The sequence below is a fragment of the Poecile atricapillus genome, chromosome 15, assembly GCF_030490865.1.
Source record: "Poecile atricapillus isolate bPoeAtr1 chromosome 15, bPoeAtr1.hap1, whole genome shotgun sequence".
NCBI lineage: Eukaryota > Metazoa > Chordata > Aves > Passeriformes > Paridae > Poecile > Poecile atricapillus.
Window position 1 is genome coordinate 8,524,685 of NC_081263.1, and position 16,483 is coordinate 8,541,167.

The following is a 16,483-nucleotide window of genomic DNA, read 5'->3' on the forward strand; positions in this document are numbered from 1 at the left end:
TGTAACACCCCCATGGAATGTATAAATCATTTTAAAACAATACAGTTGAGGATGATTTTTATTTATTGCTGACAATTAGAATGTGGTCAAAAGGAGATTGTATTAATTATCTGAGGGAAAAGTCAAAACTGGGATCTTAACAGAATGGGATTTGAAAATCCTGAAACTATTTCTACGAAGAAGGAACTCCATTTTTTGTTTTGTTGGGGGGTGGGAGGGAAGAGAAGTACAATTAGACACTGAATAATTAAGCACCATGAAGCAGACTTGATTCTATTTCAATGTAAGAGGTCACCAATTTTTGTGCAAAGTTCTTTTCTGTCATCACTGTCCCTATACAGAGGAGAGTGTAGTGCTGTGTTTATGCTGAAATGGAAGGTTGATTCCATCACATTATGCAGGTGCTACTGCAATTGTTACAAATCCCTTAACGTGTGAAAATTTGTCACAAGAGAAGTCTACTTGCAGCTGTAAGGGCCCAGCCCTCCGAGGTGTGAACTCAAAATAAATTCTTGATCTCTCCCTCGGTGCCAGTGGTGCCAAACTGGAAAAAAAAAAAAAAAATAGGAAAAGAAAAAAAAGAATTTAGTTCAGGCTTGCATTGTCTTTTATGAGATTCCCAAGAAACAGAACTGTAGTTACTTAAGACCCAGCCTCGAGTTTTGAGGCTTTGTGTAGACTAAGATGAGAAAGGACAGCACCATCTTCCTTTACTCTCAAATGGAATTATGGAAAAGAGAGGTGCAATGTCACAGCTCCATCTTAGGGCTGGCTGCAAATTTGGATAGTCAACACAAACTCAGAACAGAAAAACTCTGATGGCAAAGGTCAGTACTCTCTCCAATGCCTGCTTGGTTCATATCCATTTTGACAATAATAACTTTTCTAATGGCCATTTTGCTTTGGTTTGTATCTCCTTTTGGCCTAAATTGGCTTAGTCTTTAACTGGAATAATGTTGGGGTTTTTTTTATGGGTTATTAAGTCCAAACAGTTCCACAGCCAAAGCAAGTCAGGCTATTTTACAGTAGAAGAAGCTTTAGGAAATACAAGCTATTACTCAGCACTGAGCTGATCCATAAAGCAGCAGAGCCCAGAAGAAAAGGAAAAAAATAAAAAGAACAATTTGCTTTTATGTTTTGAAAAGGCAAGTTTTTTCCTGCTTTAAAGGAGAACAGAGAAACTTTTTGTTTGGGCTGAACCAAGGGGAGTGTCTGACTTATTTGCTTTAGCCTAATTATTTTTGTAGTATCAGTGTATTGTATATGAAAATAAAAACAGAAAGCCAAACCATAGAATAAGCTGCAGAGAGACAAAAGAATTTGACATGAACATTTGCTTTCCCAGGAAAGAAGAATGTTATCAGGTTTGAGTTGTTAAAGAAGTTCTATGTGGAAAAAGCACCACATGCTTAAGGAATCACATCTCTGTTCTCATATATCTATATTCTATATATCTGTATTCTCCCAATCACATTTGGTGGCGTTTTTGTTTTCAGAAATAGAAAACATAAAAAATCCAGGTCAAGTGTGGTTTGTTTTTTTTTTTTTCCTTCTTTCTATTTGAGGAATTAGACATGCTGTTGGTCACAGGAAGCAGTGAGTGATGGCTGCAGCTTGCACTTACTTTATCTTGACCTGTTGGTTCATCAGGGTCACCAGCAGCACGCAGCGGCTCACGGGCTCCGGGAGAGGATTGGCATAGGAGATCTCCAGAGACACAGCTCTGTTCACCACGACCCTCCGGGGCAGCTGCAGGACAAAACACGTTCTGATCACTCTCTGGAGTCAGAATTCAGTGGAGCTGCAAGTGGCATTTAGCTGGCAAGCATTAGCACTCCTGATGTTTGAAGCTGGCATGGCACAATAGGGCTGTCCAGCTGTCTGCTGTATTTTGTGCATCATTTCAGTGAAATAGAGCCCTGGCTACACACACACACATCCCATGAAATCTGTCTGATATTTTGGTTGCTGAGTGGCTTTTTCTCCTTTTTTGGCACATCACTGATTAGGATTAATGTGCAAAACAATATGAACCGGCTCTAGCACTGGTTAGAATTAGGGGTTTAAATCTGTATTTTGGCAAAGTTCTTTAAGGACAACACAAGCACTTGCCAATACATGGAATGAAAACAAATCCTGTGGAACATAAGGCAGTGGCTTGTGACTGGGAAAAAAAGAAGGTAACAGAGCTGTTCTGAAAACCAGGCCAGATTCAGGCCAAGGTTCAGACACAGCCTCTCACATCCTTGCATTCTCAATTCAAGCAGGCAGAATTATGGAACAACATCTGGAATGGCAGCCTAAAAGCAATACATTTATCCCCAGGTTCTTATCTTAAGATCTGAGCTCCAGAAAGACCTTTTAGCATCTGTTCAGAACATCAGGGAGAAAATTGTTCACCTTAATGATGATGTTTGTGTCCTCTAAAATGATTGTCTTCTCCACCAGCAGCTTCAGCCCGTGTGTGCGCATGACTTCACACAAAGCAGTAACTTGGATCCTTTTGTCAGTAGTCAGATATTTTCCATAATGAGTATAAGGGATCTTTACCCGGATATGCTTCCCTAGAATTCAGACAAATATTTAGGAACCATTACATTTTCAAAGCAAGCTAAAGAAAAAAGAGTTATAGTGAGGGGTTTTATTAATTACTGAAGAGAATAAAGATGGCAGTGAAGTTTGTTTATATTTCCTTCTTGTGAGACTGACTGTGTATTTCCCCTGCCTACTTTAACTCATTTGACCCTTACAGTTTTGAATAGGGGATTTTGGCCTGAAAATGAGTGAGTCTGCTCATCTACATTTCACTGGATTCCTGACCCTTTGTATTTCTTATGATTAGAGATACAACCATTTTAATCTATTCCCTCCTTATATCCTCTTTATTTTACCTCAGTCGAGAAGAAAGTTTGGGTCAAGTTTCACAGAGATCCTTTTCAAGTGACCTGGTCAGCTGCTCATTGTAGTCCTACAACTTTTCTGCTGTGTATGGGAAAAATGTTTATCTTTGTAGCCCCTGGGGATGAAAAAGATCTCTATAATAATTTCAATGGTCTTGACTCTTCAAAAGAGAGACAGAATTTCACTGTAACATTTAAACTTTTTCCTAGTTGATTTCTTCTCATGTGTTGCCCGTTGAGTGGCAGAAGGCACACATCAGACTTTTATTTCTTGTTAAGGGTAAGGTGTGTTCCTATGTAATAATCACCACACGCACACACATGCACATATATATATACATATAGAAACCATGAAACACACACATACTGCTGCTCTGGAGCTATGACCTAAGTGTATAACCTCTATGTAACATTTCATGAGACATGCATTTAGTACTTGAACAACTGAAAGTTTTCAAAGGGAAAAAAAATGTAAAATGTACTCATAAACAATGCTGAGAAGAGGTGGGATGAGTAGATGCACCACAAAGCTGGTATAGGCATGGTATAGAACTGATGCTTCCTCCTTGCAGTTGCCTTCCTGTGGCTAGGAACAGAGCTATATTGGCTCCTTAGGGACATTAAAAGTTACCTTGTTTAGGACCAAGCTCCACAGAAGTGGCTGCCTTCAGGATCTCTGCCACTGTTCTCCTTGTGTACAGGATGGTGGAGGCACTCATGTCCACCCTCACGCTCTTGCGGTCAGAGGAGAGGTTGCTGAGGACCAGGATTAGGTTAATGTCTTTGCCAAAAACTGGAGGTTCAGCCAGCTTGAATTTCCCAGCGATCCCAGGGTTCCTCATTGTCTCTGAAGATCTTCCCCCAGCAGAGTCTGTGCGTCCTTCTGTGACGCTCGTTCCCAATATCTTGGCCAAGGCCTTTCTATAGACTCGTCTTTCCTCAGAAGAGCCTGGTGGAAGCAGAGAACCAAGTAAAATTCTACTTTTGTTGCAAATGCCCTTCCTCTGTATACAGGTTTTCAGACCAATACAGGGTATCAGCATCACTCAGAAATATGCCATACCTAAAAGCTCCCTGTATCTTCATTAAGCCTCCATTCAGGTTTTTCACAGGGGATATACTGTTACAAGGTGAATAAATCACTAAAATGAAATATGATGCATTTGTATTTGTTTAGAAATGAGATTTGTTTTTCTCTGGTCAGAGCATGCAGTAGTGTGCTAAGTGATACTCTGTTGGTCTGATGACAGCCAGCCTCTGTATTAAATACAATGACACTAAAGCACTGAGGAGTGAAACCCTGAGGGTTTGTCTGCCTTGGGTAGCAAAATGTGTCTTACAGCCCTGTTTTGTGTATGCATTAAATTTTACACTTCTGTAGAAGGGACTAAAATATATTTTGTATTGTCCCTTAATAAGGAAGCTACTGAATGCACAAACCCAGAAATATAACACCTTCTTAATTGTATTAAGAAAGTAATCTGAGCACACTGGAGAAATATTTTCTGAAGGCAGGGTAGAGATGTTTAGACTAAGCAGGTTCCCCATTGTAGCTTCCCAGCACCAAGGATTCAGCAGGCAATAACAGGAGATCACTCGGGCTAAATCCTCTACCTTCTGGATATTTGTAGTTAGCAGTGACATCCACACGCCCATTGCTGCCCACAGCTTTGGTGCTGATGGACCTGCCAATGATTTCAGTGTCACAATAAATCCTTTTCTTAGTTCCATCATTGTATACAATCCATCTGTTGCAGTCGGCGTTCACCTCTGAGTACACAAACAAGGTGTCGTAATCCAGGTCTACTTCACCTTCTTTGATGGCTAAGACAGATGCAGGGCCACACTGAAAAATTCCTAATATGTGGAAAAACAAACAAAATGGTTAAACTTTATAGCTGTGCTCAGTTTGGAGAAGGACTCTTAAGTCAGGCTGAGAACTTAGGCTCTTACCTCTGCTTTGCTCTTGTGGAGTTGCATCTAAAACCTGCCACCCATTGTATGATCTTCCCAGGTCTGGGCGAATGAACCAGCTTTCATTCCAGACATGATAATCCCTGGAGACAAAGAACAGTGTCTAAAGAGCACGATAAGGTAGAGTTAAGCAAACTTCCAGCTGGAGAGAAGTAGTGAATTTTAAAACAAAAATTCCTAAATTCTAAACTGAGACGCAAACTGTCAAGTTACGGCACCTCTTTCAAAGGACACATTTACTGCCTGCTTTTGAGGTATGGACCTCAGGGCAGGGAGGGAGAAAATAATGAACTATGTTGTTTGTTTGTTTTCCAAATAGATGCCTGCAGTATTAATTTAGGTGGTTGTATCACATTTTGCCCACTCAGTTGCTTTTGTACTACTAGTGCTCATGTTTTTAAGTCTCCTAGATTCTCTCTGTTGTTGTGGGTGAGATGGAAGAAATTATATTTACCATGTGGAATCCTTGCTGATATTAAGACTCCTCCCAGAGCTGTCATAGTACTTATCGATACTCAGGTTTCTATCCACGTCATGGGCAGAGTTAAAATTTGAAACCAAACGAGTTGGAATCCCCAAGCACCTCAAAACTGAAATATATTTTACAAAAAATAATATAAAAAAATAGCATTTTGAAGAAATGCAACAGACCACACAGCTTTACAATGATTACAAATATCTGAGAAACAAAGCATCTAAATATTTTGTGATTCTTCAGCATTAGCAGTCATCACAGCACTGTTGCTTCAATAGAAATTATCGCTTTGTAGTTTTGATAAAACCAGAGGTTCTATCGGTTTCTATTTCACCCCAGTCCTCTCTCCTGACAGCTTACCTGTGCACATCACACCTGCAAACACCCAGCACTGGCCATACTGAACAGGCCTGTAGTTGTCCTGACGCCACTTCTTGAGGATCACCACGCTGCCATCCCAGCGGGATGGGTTCTCGTGCGAGTGGAAACTCCCCTGCCACTTCCCCAGGAGAACTCCGTTGTCATTATCATTTCCATTGATCTGAGAAGAGGCCAGTGGACAGAATGCACGTCATTAATTGTCTGTAATGCACTGTATGCAGCTCATGCTGTTGCTTAGGGTGCAGGAAGCTGAGTCTCAGTGGGATTTGCTGCTTACTCACGTGGGATTGGGGTCAGGGTGTCCATTTCTTACCATAGAACTGATTACTCGGCCCACATATTTAGGATCTCCCCTCCGTGACACATCCATGGCTGGGTCCTGACGGTAGTACAGGCTCAGATCAAGCATGGTGAGACAGATGTTTAGAAGGTCTTGAAACTGTGATCAGGTAAGATACATTTTTAAGAAAATGGATGGTTTCACAAACAGAATTAAAGGAGATTTTACTGCAGTTCCTCCTTTCTGAGGTATCCCAGCCCAAAGGTGATAGGGACAGTGGGGCACATGTGAGCAAACCACAAGTGAGGCTCCCCAGGTCTGTGCAGGTATTATAGAAACAGCAAATAATGATAAAATAAATGCTGTTGGAGACGGAATGAGAGTCCAAACAAAGTCCTTGTGACTTACCTGTCCATAATACCACCCTCTTGCTTCAATGTACCTTGCATTGCCCACAAAGATTATTCCATTTTCATTTAGAACATATTCTTGTCTCTCATTTTCATTGGACATGTAGACATCATCACCTGAAAACCAAGTTGGACAGGCTTAAAGCTGAGAATACCAGCAACATTTCAGAAACATTTTTGTCCTGATTTAGCAAGCAGAAAACTTCTATTTGCAAAATAGATTTGTTTCAGCTCCATGAACTGGTGCAGTTCAGTGATAATGTCTGTTTTTATACATGGCCAGGGAAAGTGGGGGAGGGTGAAAGGACAATCCATATAATATTACTTAATTTTTTTCCTCTATTTTTAGGGTAGCCTTGTGTATTATGTAAATGTCCCCTGTCTGCACATGGTGTTTTTGTGAGGAAGACAAACAAAAGTCCAGGATAACTCACCACATTTTTCTGTCTTCTCAGAGTAGTTAGAAGCAGAACAGATATTTGAAAAGAACCACACAGATGACATTTTTCTCTCCAGATGTGTTTGTCTTGTTTTAAGTTTCCTAAATGGAGACCTTTGCTTGCCTGATCCAAAGTCCTATCAGGAATGTTATTAGGATAACCTGCTCAGCCATTGACTTGGAGTTCATTGTTCCTCATTGTTTTTCCAAGTTTATGGCACAATATTTAGCTGCTATGAAAGCATTGATTCCCACAGAGGTTTAGGTTGTTTTGGTCACTCTTTAGGTAGCAATATCTGCTTAGCTCTGCTTTTAATTCCGTAATGTTTAAAGATATTTTCTGAAAGGTTCAGGATTTCAGGAAATACATACAAAAAGATCAGCTTTTCTATTTTATTGATTCAACTTCTTTACCTTCCTATAGGAACTTCCCATCCTTCCCTTCCTGCAAATGAAAAGATTGCAGTTTATTTTAAAAATTGTATCATGTGATATAAATCTATTTTTGTGGTTGTTGTCCACACTTTTTAAAAATAATATCATCACTGTTGATTCCTGAGGTTTTGGGGTCTCATGGACATGGAGACCTGCGTGCAGCTTCAGGTGCTGCACTTCAGGATGTGAAACAGTTGGAAAAAGGGGGAGGAGCACTAAGAATGCTCAGCATTCCTGAAAATCTGAAGTATGAATTAACTCAGAATTATTTAAGGTAGGAAGAAAATGGGGGCAAGGAATGGGGCAAGCATTGTAATCAATTCCAGAAATTCTTGTGAAGAGGATGGGGCTGGAGGGAAATAAAATCTATTCTTGGTGTCTATCATACGTAGGATGAGAAATTATATACTGAAGTCAAAGCAAGAAACATTTGGTTAGTTAATAGGATAAAGATCTTATAAAAAGGCTTGTGTTTTATTGGAAGGAATCTCCAGGGGAGGCTCTGGAGCTTCCCTAATGGCTGGTCATTAAGAAGGAATTCAAGACCTCTCAGGAATGACCTAAGTGCTGTACTGAACCTGCCTTAGAGCCCTGGTGTGGTGTAGATGACTTTCTAAGATCCTTCTAGCCCTGTGAGTTTATTATTCTGAGCAATCTAAATGTCCTTGTACAATCACTTGAAGAACATCTTTTTTTTTTTTTTTTCCCGTAGGGTTTATGTGGTCTCAATAAACGTTCATAGTTTTCTAAACTAGATTTATTTTTTTTTTGTCCAGAAGACTTTTCACATCTACATTTATCCTAGTAACCCTTCACAGAACATGGTTTAATTCTCATCATCTCATCCAATGGCATTAACATTCAAATCTGACTAACTGTTTTTTCTTATACAGCTTAAGATTGCATTTTCCTTTTTCAGGGCCATTTCACTTCAGTTCTTGTTCTTTGATTAACAAGGGCTTTCACATTCTTCATGATTTCCAGGTGATAAGTCTGTCACTGAAATCATTGTTATTTCTCCCTAGAGGTGTGGTCTTTTATTTCCTATTGTTATACCTTATTTCTTCTCACCTTCTCCACTCTCTAAGGTCAGCCAACCTATTTCTGTGTGTTGTCCCAGCCCATTTGGGCACGGACAATGCTGTTTAACGTCAGCATCCCAAAGTCAGTGATCTGAGTGTTTTTTCAGATGACATTTAAGGATCTACTCTCCAGTAGCTTTTCTCCAATCCAGTATTTTTTCTTTCATCTCTAGTCCTGACTGTTTTCTTACAAGCAGTTCTTTATTGATACTAACAGTTCATAAATTAATTTCTGTATTCCTCATTTTAAGGACTAATCTCCCACCTGGAACCACATCTACAGACCAGATTTTCCATTATTCTTTAGCAAGAAAATTAATTTCCCATTTCCCTTCTGCTATGACAGTTACAATAGCGATAACATACCCTCAAACCGAATCTGCTCCTGTTTGTCAGGATCAGGGAGCTACTGCACTCTGCAGAACCTTTTCAGCAGCATCCTTCATTCAGGATTAAGGATACTCCCTTTTATCTGTCAGTAGCCATTGCATCATCTGGTAAATCTGGAGGACTCTTCTGCAAAATCATTAGTTTAAAATTGTAATGGGCACAACTTAATTTTTCTGCTGTCATCTGAGAAGAGTTTGGTCTCTTGAGTAGCATTGCCACGCTGGCGTTCCAGTTCAGGAGCTGTCAAATACTGCTGTCCCTGCAGTGTGGTTTCCATCAATTACAAGTTACACACAAATTATTTTTCAGGGGTTTCTGGGGAGGTTTTTTCCCTCAGGACTGTATAGAGATGGTCTGAGTTTCCTGAACATATTTGTATAATTATTTCTGTCTTCCAGGACTTGCTGAGCTAATTAGCAGCTTTTTTCATCTTGGTTATTGACGCATTTCTTAGTGGGTCTTGACTAACATATGGTCACGGAAAAAAATAGTGGATGATTGTGGCTACTTTTCTTTTATAAGCTGTTTACTCTCTGGGATGGCTAAGAGTTCTCTTAACACTAGAGTGTCATGTTTTCAAGCTAATCTAGGTTTCTTGACTATTGCATAGTTGGAAAATATGAGGTTAGAAATTTGCAGCCTCAGCATGTAGCAGAAGAAATGCAGAAATTAAAAGTTGGAGCAACAAGAGTTGCTCATTTTCAACCCAAAATGAAGAACATGGGAACTGGGCAGGAGCCAGCAGTGTGTGCTTGTAGCCACATCCTGGGCTGCACCAACAGAGGGGTGGGCAGCAGGTTGAGGGAGGGGATTCTCCCCCTTGACTCTGCCTTTGTGAGGCACCACCTGGAGCACTGCACCCACTTCTGGACTTCTCAGCACAAGATAGGGACCTGTTGGAGCCTCCAGAGGAGACCACAGAGCTGCTCCGAGGTCTGGAGCCCTCTGCTCTGGAGCCAGTCTGGGAGAGGTGGGGATGCTCAGCCTGGGGAAGGGAAGGCTCCAGGGAGATCTCATTGTGGCCTTCCAGTGCATAAAGAGGCTCATGAAAAGGAGGGAGAGCAATGCTTTACAGGAGCTGAGAGTGACTGGGCAAGGGGGAGCTGTTGTAGCCTAAAAAGGGACAGATTCAGATTAACTGTTAGGAAATTCTTTATCAGAGGGCAGTGATGCACTGGAAGGTTTTGCCCAGAGAAGCCCTTGTCTACAGAAACAGTGACCTGCTTGGTTCTGAAGAGTCTGTGGTATAACCCCATATAGCACATTTTGTTAGGGTACAAAGGGGGTGGGGTGGTGGCAGCAGCTTTTTAATGTAGTGAAACCAGATCTGTGAGCACAGAGCTGAGATTGCAGCCTCTGGCAACCCAAAGGGAGACAGCTTGAGGGAGCAGCTGTGTGCAGGTAGGAAAACAACAAGCTCAGCTGTGCTCAAGAGGAAAGGCATTGGCACCTACCTGGGCACCAAGGGTTGAAGAGTAACACAAACTGGCCCAGGTATCTGGAGAAGATCTTGTTCCCCGTGGTGACACGGAGGGTGAGGTTGTATCGCCCGATGACGGCGTTGGCTGGGCTGGTTATTGTGAAGTTCATGGCTGCAGAGTCGCTGGCTCCTTGGGCAGCACTCCAGCCACTGCCCCCCGCCTCAGAGAGGTTAAATACTGCCCTTGTGCGATGGGATTCCGAGGGGGATGGTCCTGCCAGAAAGAAGGAGTCACTGGTTTCCGTCCCAGGGTGTGGTTTCAACATTGACCTCACACTTGAAATTGAGCATTTTGGGGTGTGGGAAGCACTAAAGATACAGGCAGAAAAATCGTGTCTCTAAGTAGAATAAGGAGAGAACTACAAGGAGTAAAGATTACAGTTCTCTGAGAAGATGGATTAAGCTATGGGAATGTTACCTATTTCAGTGACAAATCCTAGGCTCTCCCCATTCTGCCTCGGTCTGTTGAAGTACAGGGTGATAATGAAGGCTTGTCCTCTCCTGACAGTCAGCTCGGTGTTGGCATATCTGTCAGTGTGGTGGTTGGCTGCGTTCACTGACGGCTGCCAGCTGATGTGTGTCGGGGTCAGATCTGTAAAACACAAGAAAGGTCATGGAGAAGCAACTGGCATGAGGTCATTTGCTGTTTTTAGTGGCATGAGGAGGTTACTAAGAGCAATTACCTTTTGTGGGAGGAAGTACAACTAAAAGGCAGATGACCCACTAAATTAAGTCTATTGGTCAATAATGGAAGTCTTTGGTTTTGTTAAAGAGCCCTCATACAGAGTACTTATGTACTTCTTACACAGGGTTGGATGCTCTTTTACCACTGGACTTAAAAATAAATTTACAGGGGCAAATTGGTGTCATTTCATAATCAGCACCAAAGAAAGTGGCCTGTAGCTCCTCTACATTTTCAACATACATATTTTTAGGATCACAAGAACAGCAGTTTGGACATCTTGCTTTTCCTGCTTAGATCCTGATGCCATTTGGCCTAGATGCAAGGAAAAATGCATAGAGAGATCATCTGTCTTATAGGAATGAACAAGAGGTATTTGAGGACATGCTGAAGCTTTTGACAAATCAATCCATCTGTCTGAATCTAACTCTATTCAAACTGACAACTGGACCACTGGAGTTCCTGTTCTAGTAGGCAGTAACTTCAGGTCATGGAAGAGTTCTTGCAGTGTGCTTGGAGTTCTCTGATATTGTGTCTTCCTGCACATATGCTGTTATTATGTTCTGTGGCTTAAACCCCATAAAGTGGTTCCTGACACCTCGAATGCAAAATTGCCTTTTTGGCAAGCAAATATGTATATGGTATTCCCTGCAAGATTGCTTTCCCTTCGTGTTTTGTTGCAGTGCTCAAACTTGAGCAGTTATGCTGCCTTTGGGAATGCTGAGAAGCACCTTCTGTGTTTATATCTGCCTTGGGAGACTCCCCAAAATACACCTGGAACATTGTGTTTCAAGTTTTGACAAATGCTCAGGGCAAGTACCTTGGTGAAGGCTCTTCTAAGTTATTTTTATTAAGGTCAGTGTCATAAATGCAATGAGGTTGAGAGTGGGGGGAGTGGGGACAGGACGGGGGCACATGACCACCACCATTTTAAAGGGAAATCAAAAGACAACAATAATAACAACAAAAAGAATAGGATGGAAAAGATCGATTAATGCCTATATAATATTATTTAAGTGATCTTCAAACAAGCTTCTAGGTCTATACCATATAGATTATCAGTAAAATACTAAGTCAGATCTGAAACATATTAAACCACAATTTACATCTAATCCTTGAAGAAGAGGTAAAAGTAGAATTAATTTTTATATAATTAAATTAAAGGAAGAATTTCTTTTTCTGGTAGTTTAAGATCAGAAAGAGGTAATGTGAGAAAGTATTGATGGGAGGAAAAGGAGAATTTCTAGCATGAATATATGGGCAACAGCAATCTGCAGTTAGCTGCTGCTCTCCCTGCAAAGGAGATTCGTAAATGTTTTTTCCAGCATTAAATGAGAGAGAACCCTTCTTTGCAATTGCCTGTCTCAATAATCATCTTCATTTTAAACTTGAAAAAGCAGATAAATTCTCATTACTGTTTTCCTTTGGTAGGGTTTTAATGTATCTTTGAATTTCCATCTATAGGTTCCACGCTTAGAGCTCCATTAGAATGGATTACACAAATTTTGTTAATACCAAGCAGAACACATCTCTGACAAAGCATTTAAAAAATGGTGCCTGTTGAAGTAATGAAAATTTGCTTTATCCTCCCTGTCCCAATATCCTCTGTTTAGCTCAAAAATTATTCTCAAACAATCCTTAATAATAATAACAACAAAAATTTGAAAATGAAATGCAAGAACAAATTGCAATATAAAATTACCTTCAGATAAGAAATCTGAGCAGATACCTACAGGGCATGAATCCTGAGGAAACAGCCCTGAGTAAATACCTGCTGAAGGGAAGCAAATGACTTGCAGAACTCACCTGCCATTCCCTCAGCTTATGAGAATCGCATACAACTTCTACTTTGTTCTTCAAGGATGTCCAAGTCACATCAATCATAAAAAGAAAAAAACCCAGCAATCTTTTCGTGCTGTCAGCTGAAATTTGAGAGAAGGGAGAGGTACTTAGCAGTTGTTATTAATACCTGTAAAGTTGTTAAACGAATTAACTGGTTCCTATAATATGTATCTGTCTAATGCCAGTGTTCCTACTCAACGTGGGTGTAATTATGGGAGGAGATACCAAAATTATTTACTCAGAGGAAATGCATGCTCTTGAATCCCAAGACAAGAAGAACTTCCTACAAAGATAATAGGTGTGCCATGAATAAGTTATCTTTAAGGATGAGGAAATGGGGAGTGTGGTGGGACGTAAAAGCTGTCTGAAGGGAAAAAGGAGCATTTCCTGATGACTTAACTTCCATGTTGGTTAAGATCACTTCTGGGTTTGTCCAACAGCTGTGGGTTGCTATCAGAAGGGTTTTTTTGGTCTAATATTATCTCCAATACCCACTGACAAATAAAATTATAAGCTCCAACTAGAAACAAGTATCTGTTTACCTGTTAAGTTAGCTCCATATATTAATATTTCTCTAAAAGTTTTATTCCAAAAAGAACTCACAAACTAATAACCTTGATTACTTTTTGTCAGCACAAACCTTAAGCCTGTCCATTTTAACAACCATGACTTTATTTGTTTTTGGGTTTATAAATATATTTATTTTTGGTTTTGTACCATCACTTTGTAAAAGAGTACAAGTAATAAAATTATGTAGTTTTGAAGAGGATTATCTGCTTAAGATTCTGCAGCCCCACTGGTCAGGTTTCAGCACTCAATAGACTTAAAAATAAATTAGTCTGAATTTTAAGTTAAAGAAAAACCAACTGAAATAGCAAAAGTTAAGCTCCAGCAGCTGTTTCTAAGGTTGATTTTGTACCTTTTTGAGAAACTTTGGTTTCCTATTACAAAGGCTAAGTGTACTTCCTAATATGAGAGTCATGCCAGCCCCATCCCAAAGAAAAACACAAAGCTTTTCCCACTAGGCAGCAGTACATCTGGCACAGTACATCTCCACTTACATTATAATTCAGTGGTTCTTCCTTCCCTTGGAAGTTTCCAGGATGTTCAGGCTGTCAAGGCTTGTTCCGGGAATCACCTCAAATGGGTTTGATTGCTGTCCAGAGCTACTTCAGTTGGTCTTTTTCTCTTTTCCTTAATTCATATTCCTTGGAAACCATAAGAGCCACAAGCCTCTGATGTTTCCCGGTCTTCACACACAGCCCTAGTGACAAACCGCATCGACCAGTTCTTAAGTTCAGGCGCTCAGTACTTACAGTGATTGCCTCAGATGTTACACATTGCTCCCACTGGCATTTGACTATTTCCTTTCTTCTTCCTTGCTGCTCACACACGTAATTAATTCTCGGAACACTTTTTCTGTCTTGGCTGCAACCACCTCCTTTACCTGTGCAAGGCACGCCCACAGTGGTGCTCACCGAGCCACCAGAGCCTCTCTCAGCCTGGCCTACATCCCAAACTGGCACCTGCCAGTCTCACCTTCACCACAGCAAAGCACCAGCAGCTGCTGTTGCAATCCCTTTGGAATGCTGCAGTCATGGTTCCTAAGTGACTAATGACTAAACGTTGTCCCAGGTGTTTTTCCTAGCTCAGTTCCACCCACCCATCATCCAAAATGGTTGAAAATACTTTGTTCCTCTTTTTCCCTTGTATCAGAGTCTTGGAATTGCAGTTCAATTTGCTGACTTTCAGAGAAAAACTTTTAGATTTGATTTGTCTTCTTAATAATTGTATCTACTGTTCATATCCCCAGAGTAACCAAATCCACCTTACAATTGTCCTGTTACTACTTTTTACTAGAAAAAGGAAAGCAGTATAAATGCCACAAAAAAAACCCCAAAAACCCAAAACCCATTGCAGAATCTCTTCTGTAAGCCTGTATTGGAGTTGGTTTTTACTTAGACCCATTAACTTCATGTGCAGGGAATGTTACTGTAAAAGGTCTGATTTAAAGGTTCTCTCATTTCTGCTCATGCAATTTACTTGACTTTAGCACAGTCTGGGTGTTTCACACACACAGGGGATGTAGAAAGAACATCTCTTTCATTAAATGTAGATCTATATTCTAAACTTGAGGCTGTGCTTGGGCTCAAACTTCTGCTGTGGTTTACTGTGACCCAGAGGAGGCCACCAAGGTGATCAGAGGGATGGAGCTCCTCTCCTGTGAGGAAACCCAAGAGAACTGGATTTCTTCAGCCTGGAAAAGAGAATCTTTTGGGTGATCTAATTGTGGCAGTACCTGGAGGGAGCTTACCAGAAATTTGGAGAGACTAGTTACAAGGGTGTGGAGTGACAGGACAAGAGGGAATGGCTTCAGACTGACACAGAGTAGGTTTAGATTGGATATTAGGGCAAAGTTCTTCCCTGTGAGGGTGCTGAGGTCCTGGCACAGGCTGCCCAGAGAAGCTGTGGCTGCCCCATCCCTGCAAATGCTCAAGGCCAGCTTGAATGGCTCTGAGCCACCTGGTGTAGTGAAAAGGGTCCCTGCCCACAATAGGGGGATTGGAACCGGATTTTCTTTGAGGTCCCTTCAAACCCAAGCCATTCTATGGATCTGTGATTTACACAATCAGAGCTCTTGGCTCTGGCAAGCCTTGAGGAGCACCAGGAAAAAAGGGAAGGTGCTACTGTGGGCTCCTTGCACATCCTTTCTGCCACTCATCCCATTTTATATCCAGTGTGGTCTTGTACTGACATCCTGTGAGTGGCAGCAGGAAACCAGGGGGGCTGCAGGTGCCCTTCTAAAGCAATTTTTCTGGCTACAAGGACAAAGAACTTTATAACCTATCTGAGCTTGGGCTCCTCAACAGTGAGAAGTCCCCATGACAAGTCACAGAACCCTGTTTAGTGTGGTGGAAGCTGGGGCACTGAGTTAAGATTTTATTATTTATTATTTATTTTTAGCCCAACAGTGCCAGAGCAGCAGCTTGGCTTTCCATCCACTTTACCTACACACAGAGTCATTTTCAGTCAGAGCTTGACTTACTGTTACACACTTACTGCCCATAAACCAAGTCACTCACTGGGCTACACCCACCTCACTGGAACCCATCATTTACTCTGCACCTGGCCTCCCATAAAGGCTTGAAGTTTGCTTTACTAAACTCGAATCTAAGAGATAACTTCCTGACACATCATCTATAGTGAGGAATTCCTAGCTCTTCTCAAGTCAAAATACCCTCAGACTTAAGATTACCCTGCCTTTTATTTCCAAAGAAGACTTTCAGCAAATGCAAAATATCAGCAAGCTAAAATATGTACACTGAGCTGGGCAATTACCCCAGTGTGTTTGTTGAATGGCTCTCAAATTGGACATGACCCAAATTCCTTCTGAACATTTCTTATCCCTCATTTGGTCACTGTGATTTACCAAAAAGAAAGAAAAGAAAAATAAAAGGAAAATGTCACGACAGAAGATAAAACTAAGTGATATAAATTCTGCGAGTCATCCTCACTACGTTGTAGTATCACAGCTCCAGCAGGGAGAAACACTGCCTTGGGAGTCCACTGGATAAGGCTTTCAATATGTAAAAATGAGTTAATGGCATCTGGAGCCAGGAGGAATTAATTCCAAAGAAAAACAGATGTAGGTCAGAGTCTCTAAGTAGAAGGTAAAATGTTCTTTTTAATAACATGGATGCCCACAACAGTAA

General features: G+C 41.0%; 1 protein-coding gene across 1 annotated transcript; it reads right to left on the bottom strand.

Moving 5' to 3' along the window:
* Positions 1 to 372: 372 nt before the first annotated feature.
* Positions 373 to 10,845, bottom strand: LOC131585175 (protein-glutamine gamma-glutamyltransferase 6-like; the record flags this gene model as incomplete). The annotated part of the gene is made up of 12 exons (XM_058850991.1): positions 373 to 544; positions 1,625 to 1,749; positions 2,401 to 2,564; positions 3,532 to 3,849; positions 4,515 to 4,757; positions 4,854 to 4,957; positions 5,329 to 5,464; positions 5,710 to 5,890; positions 6,044 to 6,169; positions 6,419 to 6,537; positions 10,221 to 10,460; positions 10,665 to 10,845. Coding segments are annotated over 12 exons (2,088 nt in total), but the record flags the coding sequence as incomplete, so codon positions are not given.
* Between the last annotated feature and the right edge of the window lie 5,638 nt (positions 10,846 to 16,483).